The sequence below is a fragment of the Poeciliopsis prolifica genome, unplaced genomic scaffold (genome assembly GCF_027474105.1).
Source record: "Poeciliopsis prolifica strain line A6 unplaced genomic scaffold, Auburn_PproV2 SCAFFOLD001, whole genome shotgun sequence".
Taxonomy (NCBI): domain Eukaryota; kingdom Metazoa; phylum Chordata; class Actinopteri; order Cyprinodontiformes; family Poeciliidae; genus Poeciliopsis; species Poeciliopsis prolifica.
The window spans coordinates 59465-79432 of record NW_026562376.1 but is presented as its reverse complement, the minus strand read 5'-3'; the positions used below and the strand labels follow the sequence as shown (position 1 = coordinate 79432).

Genomic DNA, 19968 nt, shown 5'->3' with positions numbered 1-19968 from the left:
ATTATTAATAGCGTAGCAAACAAACTTGAAAAAAAGAGATGAAAAATATGAACTTAAAATGTGGAAATGGGCTCCATGCATAAATAGAGCTGCAGATGAAAGAGACAGACAGACGGACCCTAGATTGGATCATAAATGTACAGTAGTGCTATGCGTTACTAAACGGATCTAAAACCTCAGAAACATTAACAATAAAAACAATAATATTTAGTTTTAAGTTGCTGTGAATAACATTAATTGATCAATATTAATGTTGGTTGACTTCATTATATAAATTACAATACTATATTACAAATATAACCAAAAGTGATAAAAAAAATTATATAGTCTAATAAAAGTGCCTCATATTTTTATTTTTACAGTATACCGGTAAAGTACCGGTACTTCACCGGTACGTGGCGCTCTCAGCTGTTTGTCCTTCCCTCTCTGTGCTAGTACTTCCGGGTCCTGATGTTTACAGTGGGAGCCGCTCAGCAGCTGCGGACTTTGTTTGTTTGTTTGTTTGTTTGAGTGGCTCAGAAAGTCACGTGGTTCAGCGAAACATGTTCAGCTGCTGCTGCTCTCTGCGCATGACAACTGCAGGCTCTAATTTCTAACTCTGGTGCTGCGCAGACTCACTGAAGCTAACCAAGCTAACCAAGCTAAGCTGCTGACGTCAGGTCGGTATGTTTTGATGAAAATCAGCAACTTTCAGAAATCTGGAGATTTAATCAGAGGCTGTTTTATGATCGTATTTCCAGTCCACCATTTACTGTAATGCAGGACGACAGTCTCTGAGTAAACCTCCAGCTCAAATCCAGAAACGGGAATTTTTTCCATTTTTCTCCAGATGTTTCACGTCAGTGGCTCACAGACACGTTTTCTCCTCAAGCTGCAGAAGATTCAGATCTGAAGGTCCAGTAACGCAGAAACCATGAAGAAGAAACCGCGGCGTCTAAAGATCTCATCGCCCCAGACAGCCGCCGATGGATGCAGCAGGAAGACTGGAGCCAGGGAGACTCTGCTGACCTCAGTCCCCTCAACCACAGACGACTTGTCCCCTGAAAGGACGGCGATGGACACAAACTCACACTTCAGCGTGAAAAAAGACAACGAAGAGAAAGATCCAGAGAGCAAATCCAGATGTTCGGGTGAGTTCAACCTGACCTCAGACCTGCAGAGAAGGTTTTATCTGGAATAACAGTTCGCTATGACATGAATAACCTGAGTCTGGATGTAAATATTGGCTCATTTTGGAAAATCATCTTTACCCACCTGTCCATCGGAGAGACACAGGACTAACCCAACAGCTGTGGTTCTGGATAGGGGGAGGAAGCTGGAGTACCCAGAGAGAACACAGGCAGGCAACAGGACATTGAACACATAACTTAATCCCTACCAGTTGGCTACCTGCAGAATAGATTAGGATTAACCCAACAAACGATCTTTTCCTTCGTCGGTCAGAAGGTCCCCGCTCCAATCCAACAGGAAACGACCTGCGTCTGATTTTCAGTTTTGTCTCCCAGTAGGAAGGACGTCCAGCGCTGTCTGTCGTCTCTGCCATGGAAAGTTCTCCCCGCGCAGTCTAAGGCATGTCTTCAGCAGGTGGCAGCGGCCCCTGGACCCGGCCGCCCCCTCGCCCCTCCCGTTCCATTCGGACTTCCAGCGTTTGGTCGGGGTCCGATTGGACCGGGATCCGCGGCTCTCAGACTTCATCTGCAAAAGGTGCCACACGAAGTTCTACAAGTGCCACAGCATCCTGCGGCGGTTCCTGCAGAGGGTCAACCTGCCGGCGCTCGGAACCGGGAACCGGTGAGGCGATTAGCGTGTCTCTACAGGTCCGATTCACAGAGAGAAGTTCCGAACCTGAAGCAGGTTTGTTTGTTTCCAGGAATAACCTGAAGGGTCCGAACGCACCGGCAAACGATTCGCCAGGAAGTAAAGAGACTTGTCTCTCAGAGGTTCTGGTTCTGGTCCGGCTGCTACCTGGTGTTGTCACCGTTCTCTCTCTTCCTCCAGAACCAGCGTGTTTCCCGTCTTCAGAACCGCCATGCTTCGCCTCTGACCCAAAGTGCCTTCACAGCCTGGTGGGCTGGGCGCACCGCCACGGTGAGGCCTGCACTTCCTGCCCCGACCTGAAGGAGGTGCTGGAGGGGCGGTGCGGGGGCTCCCTGAGGGCCATATGGGGGTGCGCCGACGGCCATCGTTACATCATGGACACTCAGAGCGCCACCGCCGGTTACCTGGGAGACCAGGTGGGCTACTGGGGCGGAGCCTCGTGGAGGCGGAGCAACGAAGAGGATGGAGACGAGAAGGTTCTGGATGGACGGATGAACCCAGAAACCCAACAGAACCAGGACGACTGGGCTGAAGGTGAGAACCTCATCAGATCTGCAAAACGCCGGGCTCAGCGTTTCTGAGCCGCTGGGGTTACTGCGAACTGAGTCCGGTCCGGTTGGTTCTTCCAGGCTTTCCTGAAGAGGCGACATCTCCGGCAGCTGCCCCACTCCAGGACCGGACCGCCGACAGCGACATGTCGGACAGGTGAGTCTCTTTGGTCCTGTCCAGGTGTACCGGACTGAACCTATTGGACCGGTCAGACTGATGTGCTTCTGTGGTTTCAGGGCAATCTCTGAGGAGGAGCTCCAGGAGAACCGGACCCGGTCCGATGAGGAGATGTTTGACCCAGTCCAGAACCAGAGGTACGCTGGTGTCGTCTGCCCCGCAGAACTTTTTCTGATTCATAAAAGCATGTTTTAGAAACTGGACCTGAGTTCAGTTTCTGGCGCTGGTCTGCAGTAGAAGTGAGGTTCTGACCATCCTCTCTTCCTCCAGAACCTCTAGGCTCAGCAGAACCCGGAGGAGGCAGAACCCAAAAACCTCAGAGGAATCCAGAGTCCGAAAAAAACCTGGACCCAAACCGGGCTGGAAGAACCAGTTCCGGCCCAAAGGGTGCGTAGAGGTTTCCGAAGCCATCATCGGTTCTGACTGGTTTGGTTCTGACCCATTTGGTTCTGCTGTTTTTAAGGGAGGAGCTTCCCAACATCTACAAGTGTCCGTACCAGGGCTGCACTGCCGTCTACCGAGCGCCTGACGGGTTAAAGGTCAGAACCATTTGTCTGGTTCTGGTCCAGAGCCTCAGTCTTTTCGGACCTGGCTCTCATTCTGGTTCCGACCCGCTGCTCTTGTTCCCCCAGAAACACATTAAGGAGCATCATGAGGACATGAGGGAGCGGCCGTGTCCCCATCCCGGCTGCAACAAGGTGTTCATGATTGACCGCTACCTGCAGAGGCACATCAAGCTCATCCACACAGGTAAGGCCACCAGGCGGGGCAAACCAGGCGGGGCGGGGCAAACCGGGAGGGGCAGGCCTGGCAGCCAGAACTTTCTTCTGGTGGTGGTTCTGGAACGTAGCTGGTATCAGCTGTTGTCATGGAGATAGTTCTCTGTTTGGGTCAGTCGCCATGGTGACGGCGGGGGGGGGGGTAGGGGTAGGGTAGGGTTAGTGTAGGGTAGGGGGGGTAGGTAGTGGGGGTAGGGTAGGTTAGTGTAGGTAGTGTAGGGTAGTGTTAGTTAGTGGGGTAGGTTAGTGTAGGGTAGGTTAGTGTAGGGTAGGTTAGTGTAGGGTAGGTTAGTGTAGGGTAGGTTAGTGTAGGGTAGGTTAGTGTAGGGTAGGTTAGTGTAGGGTAGGTTAGTGAAGGGTAGGTTAGTGTAGGGTAGGTTAGTGTAGGGTAGGTTAGTGTAGGGTAGGTTAGTGTAGGGTAGGTTAGTGTAGGGTAGGTAGTGTAGGTAGGTTAGTGAGGGTAGGTTAGTGTAGGTAGGTTAGTGTAGGGTAGGTTAGTGTAGGGTAGGTTAGTGTAGGGTAGGTTAGTGTAGGGTAGGTTAGTGTAGGTTAGTGTAGGGTAGGTTAGTGAGGGTAGGTTAGTGTAGGGTAGGTTAGTGTAGGGTAGGTTAGTGTAGGGTAGGTTAGTGTAGGGTAGGTTAGTGAAGTAGGTTAGTGAAGGGTAGGTTAGTGTAGGGTAGGTTAGTGTAGGGTAGTGTAGGGTAGGTTAGTGTAGGGTAGGTTAGTGTAGGGTAGGTTAGTGAGGGTAGGTTAGTGTAGGGTAGGTTAGTGAAGGGTAGGTTAGTGTAGGGTAGGTTAGTGTAGGGTAGGTTAGTGAGGGTAGGTTAGTGTAGGGTAGGTTAGTGAGGGTAGGTTAGTGTAGGGTAGGTTAGTGTAGGGTAGGTTAGTGAAGGGTAGGTTAGTGTAGGGTAGGTTAGTGTAGGTAGGTTAGTGTAGGGTAGGTTAGTGTAGGGTAGGTTAGTGAAGGGTAGGTTAGGGTAGGGTAGGTTAGTGGTAAGTGTAGTAGGTTAGTGAAGGGTAGTTAGTGGGTAGGTTAGTGTAGGTTAGGTAGTTAGTAGTTTAGTAGGTTAGTGTAGGGTAGGTTAGTGAAGGGTAGGTTAGTGTAGGGTAGGTTAGTGTAGGGTAGGTTAGTGTTAGTGTAGGGTAGGTTAGTGTAGGGTAGGTTAGTGAAGGGTAGTGTTAGGGTAGGTTACTGTAGGGTAGGTTAGTGTAGGGTAGGTTAGTGAGGGTAGGTTGTAGGGTAGGTTAGTGAGGGTAGGGTAGTGTAGGGTAGGTTAGTGTAGGGTAGGGTAGTGTAGGGTAGGTTAGTGAAGGGTAGGTTAGTGTAGGGTAGGTTAGTGTAGGTAGTGTAGGGTAGGTTAGTGTAGGGTAGGTTAGTGAAGGGTAGGTTAGTGTAGGTAGGTTGTTAGTGTAGGGTAGGTTAGTGTAGGGTAGGTTAGTGTAGGGTAGGTTAGTGAAGGGTAGGGTAGTGTAGGGTAGGTTAGTGAAGGGTAGGGTAGTGTAGGGTAGGTTAGTGTAGGGTAGGTTAGTGTAGGGTAGGTTAGTGAGGGTAGGTTAGTGTAGGGTAGGGTAGTGTAGGGTAGGGTAGTGTAGGGTAGGTTAGTGTAGGGTTGGGTAGTGTAGGGTAGGTTAGTGTAGGTAGGTTAGTGTAGGGTAGGTTAGTGTAGGGTAGGTTAGTGAAGGGTAGGTAGTGTAGGGTAGGGTTAGTGTAGGGTAGGTTAGTGTAGGGTAGGTTAGTGTAGGGTAGGTTAGTGAGGGTAGGTTAGTGTAGGGTAGGTTAGTGTAGGGTAGGGTAGTGTAGGGTAGGTTAGTGTAGGGTTGGTTAGTGTAGGGTAGGTTAGTGTAGGTAGGTTAGTGTAGGGTAGGTTAGTGTAGGGTAGGTTAGTGAAGGGTAGGTTAGTGTAGGGTAGGGTAGTGTAGGGTAGGTTAGTGTAGGGTAGGGTAGTGTAGGTTAGGTTAGTGAAGGGTAGTGTAGGGTAGGTTAGTGAAGGGTAGGTTAGTGTAGGGTAGGTTAGTGTTGGGTAGGTTAGTGAAGGGTAGGTTAGTGTAGGGTAGGTTAGTGAAGGGTAGGGTAGTGTAGGGTAGGTTAGTGTTGGGTAGGGTAGTGTAGGGTAGGTTAGTGTAGGGTAGGTTAGTGAAGGGTAGGTTAGTGTAGGGTAGGTTAGTGTAGGGTAGGTTAGTGTTAGTGTAGGGTAGGTTAGTGTAGGTTAGTGTTAGTGTAGGGTAGGTTAGTGTTAGTGTAGGGTAGGTTAGGGGTATTGTCTAGATTTTCCACTGTTTTCAGTTATTATGGGATTCGTCCTGTTGACGATTTTCCTGCCTATTGAAACGGTTTCTTCCAGAGGAGAGGAACTACATCTGTGATCAGTGCGGTCAGACCTTCAAGCAGCGGAAACACCTGTCGGTTCATCAGATGAGACATTCAGGAGCCAAACCGCTGCAGTGAGTCCTGGTGGTGGCGCTATAACACACCTTAGGAAAGAATATCTACACTTTACCTGTCGCGTCACTCGTGTTTTAGGGGCCTCTGCAGAAATATGGCACATAGATTCATGATATATTTTGTTTAAAAAAGGACAAAAATGTTCTAATGAAAACCACGTAAAAAATAGTGAAATGATTAAATTTCTAAAACCATCGGAAGGAACTAAAGAGGTAATTAGCATTGTTTAATTTATTGGTAGGAAGCATTGATTAAAATCAGTTTTCCTGCTGCTGATGAAACATTCATAGCTACGAATAGTTTTTTTCCAGTTATTTTAATTGGACTTTTTAAAATAACAGGATAAAATAATAAGTGAAATAATAAACAGGAATCATTTAATTGTAGTTTCTTGTATCAGACTGATGGTGGCGCTCCTTTAGTCTCCCCACCACCAGCCTCGATGTCTGAAACATTGGACCCAGTACCGACCAGAACCTGACCCGGTCCCTGTCCTGCAGGTGCGAGGTGTGCGGCTTTCAGTGCCGCCAGCGGGCGTCCCTCAAGTATCACATGACCAAACACAAAGCCGAGTCCGACCTGGCCTTCGAGTGCCGGACCTGCCGAAAGCGCTTCGAGAAACCACACAACCTGAACGTCCACATGTCCATGGTCCACCCGCCGGTTCTGGCTGAGGCCCGGCAGGCCGGCCCGGTTCGCCTGCAGACCATCGGCCTCACCGGAGAGCTGGTCCCCCAGGACCAGGACAGATGACAGCCGGGGGTCGGGTCCAGAGGAGTCTGCAGCTGGACGCAGTTTTTCACAAGGTCCTTCAGACGGAACCAGGAAGCAGAACTCAGCCGGGTTCGTCTGAATCTCCCTGTCGAAGCAACAGACCAATATTTGATCCCATCCATTATGATGGGCGTTTAGAAGTACAGCTGCAGCCGGCCCTTATTACCATTTCATAACAATGACGCTTTATTTTGAAGGTCTGTTTTTTCAGCTCTGTGCAACATTTCGGTGGAGCATCAGTTAAACCAGATTTCTAAATCCTCACGGTTTTCTATTTATTCATTATACTCCATGACTGATGAAGTCGCTTGTTCAGATTTCTCTGGATTATTTGGGTTTAAAAGCCCAGAACTCGGTTCAGTTTGATCAGATATTAATGTTCAGATGAGCAGGATGTGGAGTTCCTGTTTCAGCCACCAGAGGGCGCTGGAGTTCAGTAATGTGATGCTATTGCAGGACTTAAGTCTTTGGTTCTGGAATCACTCCTATTATTCCAGATTCACGTTTCTAACAATTGGGCTGCTGGTCAGACAATGAACTATTTAAAAGCTGATGTTTGCAGTTGATGCACCAGGTGGCGCTGTACTTAATGTCAGCAGCAGGAAGGAGAAGGAGGAGGAGGAACTGGTTTTATTCTATTTAGGATTCATGTTACTGCAGAAAAATCTGAAAAATAAAAAGTTTCCATGAAACCGAGTCGACTGTTTGACATTCAGTATCAGGTCAGCTGGTTCTGGTTCCGGTCCGCTAGAGGAAGCCCGCCCTGGTATGGTCCAGGTGAACTGAAAGACTTGCAGCCAGTTCTGGATCGAGGTCCGCACAGCGAGTCTCCAACTGGACCAGAACCAAGACAGGAAGAGGAAAAGGAGGTCAGTGGGGGCGGCGCCGGGCCGGGCCGGGCCGGGTCGGGCCGGGCCGGGTCAGGAGCTTACCTGTCTCCACTGGCTGCAGCTCATGGCCGCTGCCGGCGCCTGCTGGATCAAACTTAGGACAAACTGCTTGATGCAGTCCAGAACCCGGGTCGGTTCCGCCTGCAGAACCGGACCACAGTTAGAGTTGGTTCTGATGGTTCTGTGTCCGGACAGAACCTCATTCACCTGGCATGCCGAGGCGGGTGCCTCTCCGTCCAGGAAGAGCCGCAGCGCTGCCAGGTACCACAGGGTGGTGCTGTGGAGAAACCCGGGGCAACGCAGCGCCCTCTGGTGGAAGGCGGCGCTCTGCTGCTGCAGCAAACTGAGAACATGGAAAAAAAAGTAAGTACACCCTTACAATAAGTTTACATGTCGAAACGTTTAAGTTTTTTACGCTGATTCAGGAGGAAGGAAAGGAGATAAAGAGCCCGGTTCCCCAGCAGAACCAAACCGCCGCGGGAAATGGGTCGGTTTACCTGCAGACTGCCCAGGGCATTAACCGGCTGCAAACATCAGAGACCGTCAGCGTGACCGGGTCCGGTTCCAGTTCCAGGTCGGGTTCTGGAGAACATCAACAGCACAGATCTTTAGGCTACAGAACATCCAGAGCCGGAGATCCGGAGCAGCCCAAGTAAACGATACCGTTGGACCCGAAGAGCAGCAGCCACTCAGCCGAGTGCACCAGAACCCCCAGAAGTTCTGAGCAGAACCATTTGGACCTTCCAGAACTTTTCTCCTGCAGAGAGAAACCAATGAGCCAGAATGATTCAGCAGAGCAGAACGTCGGTTCTGTTGGACTGGACCCACCTGAGGATCCAGAAGTTCTGACAAGAAGTCCGTCACAAAAAGAAAGAGCAGAGAAACTAGAACCTGGAGGGTGGGAGCAGAACCTTCAGATTGTTGTAATTGGGTCGGTTCTGACCCAATTACAACAAACCCGGTCAGACTCTCACCTGCTGGTTCTCAGCCTCTCTCAGTCCATCCAGAACCTCTCTGAAGTTCTGCTGGCATTCCGCCCCGCCTCTGAAGGCGCCATGCAGGCTGGCGGCTTGGACCAGAACCGGACCCGGAGGGATCTGGACCAGAACCGGACCTACTCTCAGACTGCAAAAGACAACAGAACAACATTGAGGCCGGTCCATGTAGGCCAGTCTTTCTCAAACTGGACCGCGGGCGCCCCTAGTGGTCCAACAGGTACTGCATGGAAACAGCCGTTGATTAGCCGTGACGTCAGCTGAAATGCGACGCTACAAGAAGCTCAGCGATGACTGCAGCTAAAAACAAGCATGGAAAGTGGCTGAAGACCGGCTGCTCAAAAGAAAAGCTGAAGTCTTTTATTTTGAGGAAGAAAACAAGTCCTGGAGAATTTCTGAGTTACACCTGCTGAAGTTTGATTCTTTTAATCGACTCTATTCCGTGAAATGTAGGACTCGCGTCTGTTGTTATAATATTACTACTGTTATATTATTACTTTTTAAATTAAAATGATTAACATTAGTTAAAAACAATAGATAAATAAGTGGGTGTATATTTTTATGATTAATGGTGCAGAAGAGGATTTTTGTTTCTGCCAAAGCAAATCAAGTCTATTTTTCTTTAATTTTGTTTCTAAATTACTAAAAGACCTAAATGTTTTGCACACAGTACTTGGTAGAATTGCACTTCTTTTTTACTTTCCATGTGTTTGACAAAATTTTAAAGCTTAGAAACCACACGTTTCACAATGAAAACAACACAAAAGTCCCAAGGAGAACTTCTTGACTAAGTGAGTCACTGTCCTGGACAAACATTTCAGGTTGTATAAATTAGATGTTGTGGTTAATTTAGGGCTCGGCGTTTGTTAAAGGGTCAAGTGATCCGATTCTTGGCCTGACAAAGTTTGAGAAATTCTGGTTTAGATGGTTCAGAAGACGTTCCTGCATGGTATCTGTGGTCTTGGCGAGTTGGGGGAACCGGGTTTTGGGTCGGGTCGGGTTCTACCTGCAGGCCCAGAGTCGGCAGGTTGAGAGGAGCTGCAGCTGCTCTGGAAAAGGTTCTGCATCCTGGAGGCGGGTCCAGAGTGAAACCAGAACCGGAGAAATCTGCTGCCACCAACGCTAGAGAGACAGAGAAAAAGATATTGATTTTTAATCATTCATTTATTTTTAAATAAATAAGCCACATAAATAAAAAATAGAACAGAAATCAAAGAAACATAACAGAATAAATTACATTCACATCCGTCCAAAAATGAGTTCGTCAACCACACTACAAATGACTTCTCCAAAACCCCAGAGGTGACAAAATGAATCCAAGTCTGAGACTGAAATATAGTAATTTAATTCAAGCAACAGCCAAGATTTTACCATGCTAAATAAGGAAACCACATCAATATTCAACTCTTCCTCTTTCTGCTTATGTATACATCATTTTAGCCTGACATTTATTCTTTTTGACGTGTAGATTTAAAATCACAAAAATGTTTAGTCAAAGCTTCCCCACATCTGTTGAAGATCATTTAAAAAGCACAAAAGCTGAAAGACAAACAGAAAAACAATGAAACTGTTTCTCTGTTCCCAGGAGGGTTAATAACAGAAACAAAAGAGTTTACAGCTACAATACCATGAAGGGTTCTCCATTGTAAATCTGCATGTTTTATACTATCATTTCCATTCAGGCTTGATTTCAGGCATTAAGGAGAGGTGAGTTCTCCAAGCTGTATCTGTATCCATTCAGTTTGTTTTGATTGAGAGGTTTTACAATCAGCCTACGGATCATTTTTCCAGAATCTCCTTCTAGAGAGATTCCTTCACTGTCCACCGAATACAATAAAGAGCCAGAGCAGTTCTTTATCCCAGGAAACCGTCTGAAGGATGGAGAGGGTCCAGGTGATTTGGTAACACAGTACCTTCATAATAATCAGTCAAACGGGAGCGTTCTTCCCCTGCTTTTTGATCTGGCCATTGCACTAATCTGCTGCTTACAATTCAAAGACAAAAATTCACATACCTTGGTAGCACAGTGAAAAGAAATCATTAAAAACTTGTTCAACTGTTTAATATGAGAGATCATCTGTGAAACTTCCAGGTTAACTACAGAAATCTCTGTTAGAAACACCCAATCAGAGCCAGTGGGAGGGTCTTGGTGCTGTCAACCATTCCTGGGTCTATGCTGCTCTTACCGTCCCCTTGCTCTATGCAGCGCTGCAGCTTTTCCTGTCAGAAGAGCCTGCCATGAACACTTGGCTAGTTAGCAATGCCATCCATGACAACTTACCGTTCCAGTGAAAAATTTAACAGAAGGTTGATTTTCTGCCAGTATACGAAGATGACTGATAGCGGTAAGACCCGCCTCCTGGCTCTGATTGGTTCAGATGGTAATAGCAGCTCATGGAGGAGATTAAATTGTTCACAGATTATCTCTCTAACTGTCACAACAAGGAGACACTTTCAATAAATATGGATAAACATTTTATAAAAGTTATGGACAGGACCTTTAAGAGTTTTCCTCTCCACTGTGGCCCCCTGCTGGTCAGGAGAAATGACTACAATCTGAAAAAGAGGCACAAAAACCAAAGCGTACCACTGCAGAGACGAGGAGGAGAGGACAGGAGGCGCTCATCAGGGACCAGACCCGGTCCACTTCTGCTGCTGGATGTCCACACTGTCCCGCAGCAAAGAGCAGACCCTGCAGAGATGAAACAGGTTCTGATTCTGGTTCTGGTTCCTGCAGGACCTTCAGGCTTGGAGCAGCGACTCACCTTCAAGAGATGAACTGTCACTGCGCAGGGCAGCGCGCTGGCTGGAGGACACGCCTTCCTCTGAAAAAGTTGGAGACGGAAGCTGAAGCAGTGGCGGCTAACTGCCGGCTAGCCTGTAGCTTACCTGCAGCTAACTGCTGGCTATCCTGTAGCTTACCTGTGGCTAACTGCCGGCTAGCCTGTAGCTTAACTGCGGCTAACTGCCGGCTAGCCTGTAGCTTACCTGCAGCTAACTGCCAGCTAGCCTGTAGCTTACCTGCGGCTAACTGCCGGCTATCCTGTAGCTTACCTGCAGCTAACTGCCAGCTAGCCTGTAGCTTACCTGCGGCTAACTGCCGGCTATCCTGTAGCTTACCTGTGGCTAACTGCCGGCTAGCCTGTAGCTTACCTGCGGCTTACTGCCGGCTAGCCTGTAGCTTACCTGCAGCTAACTGCCAGCTAGCCTGTTGCTTACCTGAGGCTAACTGCCGGCTAGCCTGTAGCTTACCTGCAGCTAACTGCCAGCTAGCCTGTAGCTTACCTGCGGCTAACTGCCGGCTAGCCTGTAGCTTAACTGCGGCTAACTGCCGGCTAGCCTGTAGCTTAACTGCGGCTAACTGCCGGCTAGCCTGTAGCTGATCTGCGGCTAACTGCCAGCTAGCCTGTAGCTTACCTGAAGCTGTGTGATGTGCTGCAGCAGCTCGCTACAGTCTACAGTGCTCTGCCCTGCTTCAGTCTTTATTTTGAAGAACATCACAGGTGGCAGCGCCAGGAGCACCCTGACACACACACACAGCCAGCATTGAGTGTCAGACCAGTATCACCTGTCCACAGGTGTCACCTGCGTGAGCAGCACCTGTTCCAGGTCTCCATGGTCCTTTGCAGGCTGAGCCTGGTGGAGACGCTGCTAGAGGAGGCGGCGCATTTCTCAGCCACGACCCGGAGCAGGAAGTCCCCCAGACCCACACGGCGACCCCAGAGTTCACCGACCTGAGCCTCGTAGACCAGCTCCTGAGGGCGGAACCAGCAAAACCATCCAAGCCAGCAGAACCAGCAAGTAACTGGTGGTGAATGTTTCTTTATAAATCCTGCATGTCAGCGTTTTGTGAAAGATTTATGGTTTTGTAATTTTTCTGATGTGTTTGGAGTGTTTTCTGTCATATCTTCCGTGATATGAATAACAGAAACATGAAGGAACTATTAAGTGTAAAAATGTGTAATCTTTGTTTTCCAGAGCTGCGTTTTGTACAAGATGTGAGTAAACTCTTCTTTGCTGCAAAGAATAAACTCAGTTTGTCTCTTCAGCGTTTTCTTTATGTTACAACTCCTTAAAGAGTCGACTGGCAGATATTAACTGAACTTGTGGGAACCGACTGCAGCGCTTCGTCTTCAGAGACGTAGATATTTACCATGTAGACAGACACATGGGATAGAAATATTTTTCAGACCAGAAACTTTGTTAAATCGAACGTTTTTTCAGTTTTTCACAATTGTAGCTCCTCTGAACAGCATGGAGTTCTACTATGTGATGCCAACTGTGAGCATCGCTAGCCGAGATACTCACCTGTAATCTGGACAGCAGGTCTGGCAAACAGGTTCCAGTCCCAGACGATCCTGGAGAAAAGTCCAGGTTTTCCAGGTTCATCTCCCTACTAACATCAGATAAATGAATAGCAATCAAATTACTGAAGAAACATTATAAAATATGCACTTCTTTCATCTGTGTTCATTTTGAGCCTTGAACAAACACATGAACCTTAAACAAACGTCTCATGAAACCAATAAGCTCCTGATGTTCACTATAAAGTAGAAATTTATCGTAGATGTTTCAGACTCAAACCGGAAGCTTCAGGAACTCCAATAATTTATTGCTGCTTTGTTTTAATCCCAGAATGACGTCCAGATATTTCATCTCTAAGTTTATCTTTATTCATCTGGCGTTTCAGGTCCATTTCTGATTCCAAAAAACAGTAAAACATTCCGCAACATTTAAAACCCAAAGCAGAATAAAACCCAGCAGGTCATTGACTATTTCAGGTTCAGGTTTGTGACGAGTCGTGAGTGTCGCTGGCACCTGGGCGGCGGCTCCATGATGGCGGTCAGCAGACGGGAGCAGAGCGCCCTGGGGTCACCGCCACAGCCTCCCTGCTCCTCTGGCCGGGGCAGATAAAGCTCCCAGCAGGCCCACTGCTGGTACTGATGCCTGCAGGGAGATGGACAGCAGAGCATTCAGAGGTTTCTGAAGCATTCCAGGAAGTGATCAGAAATTACTGACGTAAACAATTTAACAACAGAAATAAAACCTTACAATAAAAAAACAAAAACAATCTCTTTGTTTTAGCTAAAGATCAAACCATGAATCTGACGGTTTGTTCAGGTTTATTGTTGTGGATGATATTGATTATTCCTGGGCATAAAGAATTAATCGATATTACGGTAATCAATAATTGGGACATAAACTAAAAAGAGTAAACAAACATTTGTGTGTTTATCAAGTAGAAATAGTTTAGTTCAAGCTTCAAAAATGAGAATAAAAAAGTTTTTTTTTGTTTTTCTTTAACTGAAGCTGTTTGCATGGAGTTCAGACCAACAATTTTAAAGCTCAAAGCAATTTTTAAAAGTAATATTAAAAGTGTGGAGCGGTCCAGTTCAAGTCCAGTCCTGGTTCTGGTGGAGGTCGCTACAGATTAGCCTGATGGGTTAGGAGGCCTTCCATCAGGAACCAGGAATCTTTTCTGAAGAAGGTTTTTAACTTCATAACTGAGATCAAAATAATTTCCAACATTTTTTAGTTGAAATGTCAATAAACATGGATTTAATTGTTTCCACCAGAGCTCACTGTTCACCGATTTCTTATTTTATTTGCGATGAGGAACAAACTGGTGGATGATTTTACGGAGTTTTTAATCTCACCGCTCTGCGTCCGACAAAACATCCGAGTTTCTCTGGACTCTGAGCTCTTCATGCAGCCACTCTGAAAAACACAACTACACACAAAGAGCAGATATTAAACATCATAAAACATTATTACATCTTTAAGAAGTCATTAATACAACGTCACTAAGACCATTAACAAAACATTAATAAACATTATACAGTCACTCAGCAGTTATTGAAAACGCTTCAGATGAATGAGTTAAGCTCAGATTCCCATCAATAAATGGGTCCAAACTCTCGGCTGGTTCCGACGGGTCCGAGTCTGCCAGGAAAATGTCGCCCACATCATGATACCACCTGGTTCTGACCCGATCCAGCCTGATTGGACCAGATCACGACTGTCCAATCTGGTCTGGTTCCGGTTCTGCTGCTACAAGGGTCTACAGGTTCTGCAGAACCGGGTCGGAACCAGGGGGTCTAACAACTTCTGGACCCAGTCAGCCTGTTCTACTTTGACCTTTGACCTGAGCAAGACATTCTCCTCCAATCAGCCGCTTTGTTCCTTCACATGAACAGAGATTAAATCCAGGAGATTAACTGATTCACTGGCAGCAGTTCATCGGTTTAGCCTTCATCATCCTCATCCTCTTGTCTGAAACACTGAACCTGCTGGTTGGATACAAACACTGAAGATGGGGAATCTCCAGCTGAGCAAAGAAGAACCTGATCCAGATGGATCCGGACTGATCCGGATGGATCCAGACTGATCCAGATTGATCAGATGGATCTGGATTGATCCAGATTGATCTAACCTGGTACTGCTGCAGTTGCTGCAGCTGCTGGAAGGCAGCGTGTCTCCACAGATGCAACACCAACTTCGACCAGCTGGTTCCATCATTGAAGCTCCACAGCAGAGCCAGATCGTCCCCAAGATGGCCGCTTGTTGGACCGTCCCCGTCCTGCCTCTCTGGACGTATCCTGGCCTCAGGGAACAACCTTGGGACCAGGTACAGGACCTGGACAGGGAAACGCCCACTGATGAAGAACGAGGGAGAGAGAGAAAGACAAATAGAGAGAAATAGATGGGACCTTCTTATAGAGGCTCCTTGGAATAAAGTCCTGCAGTCGCTGCGGAGACGCAGAGTGTCCTCTGCAGAGTCCATAGGACACAGCAGCCACAGCCAGCCTGGGGACAGAGAGCTGCTTTAATACCCAGGATGTAAACTGGAAGGTTTATTGGTTTCACTGGTTTTTAGATTAACTGGACCATCTCACCTGACAGACAACAGCATGCTGTTCCGACTGCTGCTCAACATGGCCAAATCCAGAGCCTCTTCTACCGGAACCGGACCCGGCTGGGCCGGACCCGGTTCCGGCTGGGCCGGACCCGGTTCCGGCTGGGCCGGACCCGGCTGGGCCGCCTGCAGGTGGACGATGAAGGCTGCCAGGCCCAGGATGTGGGCAGGTTTCAGAGAAGCTGCCTGAGGACAGATGACGGGGTTAACCCTTTAACTATCACCATGACAACGTTCCCAAGACAACCGTCGAGGACACCGCAGTAACCATGGCAACTAAGGGGTTAAACTCTGCAGCTAATTTGATAGAAAACAAATTACCATATTTTCTGGACTATAAGTCGCAGTTTTTTCCATTGTTCGGCCAGTGGTGCAACTTATACTCTGGAGCGACTTATGTGTTAAATTATGAACACATTATTATATCCTATCACATGTTATTTTCTCACTAAACCACAAGAGGGCGCTCTAGGCCTGTTATTCTACCTCCAGAGTTAGCAGAGTTGTTTACAAGCAACACTGAAGCTGGAGAGACACAGATGGTTTGGTAAACGTGTTATTTATGCTATAATTATCTGAATAACTTTTAATATGTTAACTTACCAGGCATGTTTGTCATGTAACGTTAGCATACCGTACAATTATTCGGCCTGTTGTTGCCTCTATTCTATTTTTATTTTATTGCCTTTCAAGATGACATGTCTGTTCTTGGTGTTGGATTTAATCAAATAAATTTTCCCCAAAAATGCGACTGATAGTCCGGAAAATACGGTACTAGATTAAAGTACCTGATTAAATGGACCTGATGAATCCAATCTGTTTTTACAGCTCAACTAATTCGACTATTTTTCATGAAACGTCTTCAGACCATATTTGTTGTGAATTGCTTTTGTCCAAATGAACTGTGTGAGACATTCATTTGTCAGCGGCGGCCTGGCTGAGCCATAATATGGATTACAGTACCTGTCGGTGAAACAGATCCTTCAGTCTGTGGATTACGCTGGACAGAAGCTGCCGGTTATCGAGCAGCAAGCAGACGAACCTGCTGCCCCACTCACTCTGTCTGGAAACAGACAGAAAAATTAAGCAATTTCTGATTGAACATTTCTGATCAATGCTGCTTTTCCATGTTGACAAAACCGACTAATTAAATATGATTAATTCTAAACTCATGTAGTTTCTGAAACATTGACAGAAAACTATTAGGACAAAATCACTGCAGATCGATCATCAGAACTCCAAGCAACAATTTGCAGTAAATAAAGCTTTTAATGTGAAAGTCACAGGAAGTCACCTGTTGGGAGGGTTTCCTCTGGAAGCGACCAGGAGGCTCTGGCAGAAACTTCGCAGAATTAAATCAACCACCTAAAAATGGTAAATGGACTGAACTTATATCGCGCTTTTCCAGTCATTTTGACCACTCAAAGCGCTTTACCCTATAGTCACATTCACCCATTCACACACACATTCATACACCGATACGCAGACCGGTAGGCAATTTAGGGTTAAGTGCCTTGCCCAGAGGCACATCAACATATGGCAGGAGGAAGCTGGAATCGAACCTACAACCTTCCGATTGCAAGATGACAACTCTGCCACACAAACACTTCAGAATCGCTAACCCATCATGGTCCAGAACCAGAACCTGGTTTACCTTCAGATGGAGGTCGGGCAGCGACGGTGTGGCAGCCGATCCAACCGGGTCATCAGAACCAGGACAGATGACACTCAGGGTGAGAGAAATCCTGGACAGCAGGCCCAACGACTCTGAGGGACCAGAACCCGGTTAAAGGGAAAGAACTGGATTAAAGAACCAAAACCGAATTAATGATCCAGAACCTGGGTCCCGTCCTGCTGCCAGCAGTTGGGTGAACTCCTGCAGTTGCTCCTGCAGAACGGCCAGCGGGGCTCCGGGGCGCCGAGGGCTTCCTGAAACATCACAGCAGATCTATGAGCCGCGGATCTAGTCAGCGCTGAAAGGCGATTCATTAATAAACTCTTGGCAAAGTCGAATCCAATCTAAGAAACTCTGCACCAAATCATCTCTGAACATTTGAAGAAAAAAATTTCATCCAAATTTACTGAACTTAATTTACAATTTAATATTTATTACTTCTAATCCTAAATATTTACACCCGAATTGATGCCGCAGTCGGAATGACGGTTTAAAGAATACATTTTATCGTTTACCGCTCTGCTGCCTTCGCTTCTGACAGGACTCCACATACTGGGAATACTGGGCAGCAGGGATCTTCTCTGCTCTGCACACAACAAACCAGTTTGACAGCTGGGAATCTTTAACTCCCAGTAAACCACGAGGAGAAACGCCGAATCATCAGTCACTGAAGAAAAAGCAGAACTCACTGTTTCAAAACTTCAATGAAGTTCATCTGAGCATCGGCTTCAAGAGGAAGCTGGAAGCACGAGAAAAATCTGCTCAACCCCCTGAAAGTTCCCACCGCTCTGACAAACACACTGAAAGTTCCCACCGCTCTGACAAACACACTGAAAGTTCCCACCGCTCTGACAAACACACTGAAAGTTCCCACCGCTCTGACAAACACACTGAAAGTTCCCACCGCTCTGACAAACACACTGAAAGTTCCCACCGCTCTGACAAACACACTGAAAGTTCTCACCGCTCTGGGCTTCAGCAGCGCAGGAAGGAACCTAGTTAGAAAATACGGCCTCCGGAAAATGCTGTGGAGGGAAAAACTGCGGTCAGTGTTCTGGGATGTTAGCTTTAGCTGGAAGGAGATTTTATCTTGATTCGTTTGATGTTAACTCTTCTATGTTTTAGTGTGGCTGTGCTGGCCAGGTCAAAGTTCACATCAGAATGACACAGAGGTTTTTAAATCGCTCCATGGACGCTTTGAGGATCCGACTACATGTAGTTCAGCTCAGATTTCTAACCAGGAAGACAAAACAATTCCATTCTGTGAACATAAATCCTTTCATAATAAATATTTATTACAGAATATTTTAAATTCCACTGCTTTGCACCGTCGCTGTTTTCATCTGTAGTAATTGGGTCAAACAAATCTATGAATATAAATGATCATCTAGTTGATGGGAATAATCCAGTTACTTTCCAGAAGCTGGTTCTGTGTGATCCAACGTTACTGATCACGGTTTTCTCTCATTTCCACGCCGCGTTTCTACGTCCATCTTTTAAACAGTGGAGTTTATTTTTCCCACATTTCAGCAACAAGGCAGTTCAGAGTTCATTGCATCATAAAAACACAGAAATACAGTTTTCTGGGCATTTGTTCCAGATCTGTGGTGCATAGAAGCTGAATGCTGCTTCTCCATGTTTGGTTCTGATTCAGAGCAGAACCAGAACTAGCAGGCTGATCCAGTAGCATCAGATCTTTAATCCGTCCAGTGATTTATAGACTAGAAGCAGATTAAAGTCTCCCAGTGAAGGACTGCAGAACCAGGTGGTGTAGAACCAAGTGGTGTAGAACCAGACGGTGTAGAACCAGACGGTGTAGAACCAGACGGTGTAGAACCAGACGGTGTAGAACCAGACGGTGTAGAACCAAGTGGTGTAGAACCAGACGGTGTAGAACCAGACGGTGTAGAACCAAGTGGTGTAGAACCAGGTGGTGTAGAACCAGACGGTGTAGAACCAGGTGGTGTAGAACCACGGTGTAGAACCAGACGGTGTAGAACCAAGTGGTGTAGAACCAGACGGTGTAGAACCAGGTGGTGTAGAACCAAGTGGTGTAGAACCAGTGGTGTAGAACCAGACGGTGTAGAACCAGGTGGTGTAGAACCAGGTGGTATAAACGACGGTGTAGAACCAGGTGTGTAGAACCAGGTGGTGTAGAACCAGACGGTGTACAACCAGACGGTGTAGAACCAGACGGTGTAGATGGTGTAGAACCAGACGGTGTACAACCAGACGGTGTAGAACCAGGTGGTGTAGAACCAGACGGTGTAGAACCAGGTGGTGTAGAACCAAGTGGTGTAGAACCAGATGGTGTAGAACCAGACGGTGTAGAACCAGGTGTAGAACCAGGTGGTGTGAACCAGACGGTGTAGAACCAGACGGTGTAGAACCGGGTGGTGTAGAACCAGGTGGTGTAGAACCAGGTGGTGTAGAACCAGACGGTGTAGAACCAGACGGTGTAGAACCAGGTGGTGTAGAACCAGGGTGTAGAACCAGACGGTGTAGAACCAGACGGTGTAGAACCAGACGGTGTAGAACCAGGTGGTGTAGAACCAGGTGGTGTAGAACCAGACGGTGTAGAACCAGGTGGTGTAGAACCAGACGGTGTAGAACCAGATGGTGTAGAACCAGGTGGTGTAGAACCAGGTGGTGTAGAACCAGACGGTGTAGAACCGGGTGGTGTAGAACCAGACGGTGTAGAACCAGATGGTGTAGAACCAGGTGGTGTAGAACCAGATGGTGTAGAACCAGACGGTGTAGAACCAGACGGTGTAGAACCAGGTGGTGTAGAACCAGATGGTGTAGAACCAGACGGTGTAGAACCAGGTGGTGTAGAACCAGACGGTGTAGAACCGGGTGGTGTAGAACCAGACGGTGTAGAACCAGGTGGTGTAGAACCAGGTGGTGTAGAACCAGGTGGTGTAGAACCAGACGGTGTAGAACCAGGTGGTG

The 19968-nt window shown here is 47.3% G+C and overlaps 2 protein-coding genes across 11 annotated transcripts in view; one reads left to right on the top strand and one right to left on the bottom strand.

The window, feature by feature from the left end:
* Window positions 1–419: 419 nt before the first annotated feature.
* znf276 (zinc finger protein 276) lies at window positions 420–7236 on the top strand. Of its 7 annotated transcripts, none has more exons than XM_055029896.1 (12): window positions 421–659; window positions 872–1130; window positions 1506–1791; window positions 1871–1917; window positions 1999–2352; window positions 2448–2523; window positions 2604–2681; window positions 2815–2931; window positions 3008–3083; window positions 3177–3294; window positions 5666–5765; window positions 6267–7236. In XM_055029896.1, exons 2-12 carry the CDS (start codon window positions 914–916, stop codon window positions 6517–6519), a joined length of 1722 nt encoding a protein of 573 aa, XP_054885871.1. In that variant the 5' UTR covers window positions 421–659; window positions 872–913; the 3' UTR covers window positions 6520–7236. The 7 variants fall into 7 exon arrangements, with proteins under 7 accessions (XP_054885905.1, XP_054885871.1, XP_054885896.1 ...); XM_055029921.1 differs by having other exon boundaries at window positions 830–1130; window positions 1509–1791; XM_055029878.1 differs by having other exon boundaries at window positions 830–1130.
* The window catches only part of LOC129359816 (Fanconi anemia group A protein-like), a 35722-nt gene continuing 22909 nt past the window's right edge, over window positions 7156–19968 (bottom strand). Inside the window, exons 18-42 of one of the 4 annotated variants that reach the window (XM_055029741.1) lie at window positions 17981–18041; window positions 17706–17755; window positions 17532–17602; window positions 17181–17270; window positions 16996–17108; window positions 16636–16706; window positions 16305–16404; window positions 15322–15527; window positions 15136–15232; window positions 14859–15062; window positions 14083–14156; window positions 13244–13372; window positions 12734–12821; window positions 12026–12180; window positions 11843–11948; window positions 11191–11250; window positions 11013–11117; window positions 9432–9547; window positions 8405–8555; window positions 8259–8321; window positions 8094–8187; window positions 7928–8012; window positions 7638–7773; window positions 7473–7571; window positions 7156–7374 (exon numbers count right to left, since the gene is read on the bottom strand). In XM_055029741.1, coding sequence (XP_054885716.1) covers window positions 7288–7374; window positions 7473–7571; window positions 7638–7773; window positions 7928–8012; window positions 8094–8187; window positions 8259–8321; window positions 8405–8555; window positions 9432–9547; window positions 11013–11117; window positions 11191–11250; window positions 11843–11948; window positions 12026–12180; window positions 12734–12821; window positions 13244–13372; window positions 14083–14156; window positions 14859–15062; window positions 15136–15232; window positions 15322–15527; window positions 16305–16404; window positions 16636–16706; window positions 16996–17108; window positions 17181–17270; window positions 17532–17602; window positions 17706–17755; window positions 17981–18041 — 2611 coding nt within the window. In that variant the 3' untranslated portion in view covers window positions 7156–7287. Of the gene's footprint in view, window positions 7375–7472; window positions 7572–7637; window positions 7774–7927; window positions 8013–8093; window positions 8188–8258; window positions 8322–8404; window positions 8556–9431; window positions 9548–11012; window positions 11118–11190; window positions 11251–11842; window positions 11949–12025; window positions 12181–12733; window positions 12822–13243; window positions 13373–14082; window positions 14157–14858; window positions 15063–15135; window positions 15233–15321; window positions 15528–16304; window positions 16405–16635; window positions 16707–16995; window positions 17109–17180; window positions 17271–17531; window positions 17603–17705; window positions 18042–19968 lie in introns of all 4 variants that reach the window. The other 3 variants (XM_055029723.1, XM_055029732.1, XM_055029750.1) reach the window with 3 other exon arrangements.

Coding starts and splice junctions, on each gene's coding strand:
- znf276 (XM_055029896.1), top strand. CDS start 914: ATGAAGAAGAAACCGCGGCGTCTAAAGATCTCATCGCCCCAGACAGCC. Junction 2,682..2,814: donor GACCCAGTCCAGAACCAGAG/GTACGCTGGTGT, acceptor CTCTTCCTCCAG/AACCTCTAGGCTCAGCAGAA. Junction 3,295..5,665: donor CATCAAGCTCATCCACACAG/GTAAGGCCACCA, acceptor GGTTTCTTCCAG/AGGAGAGGAACTACATCTGT.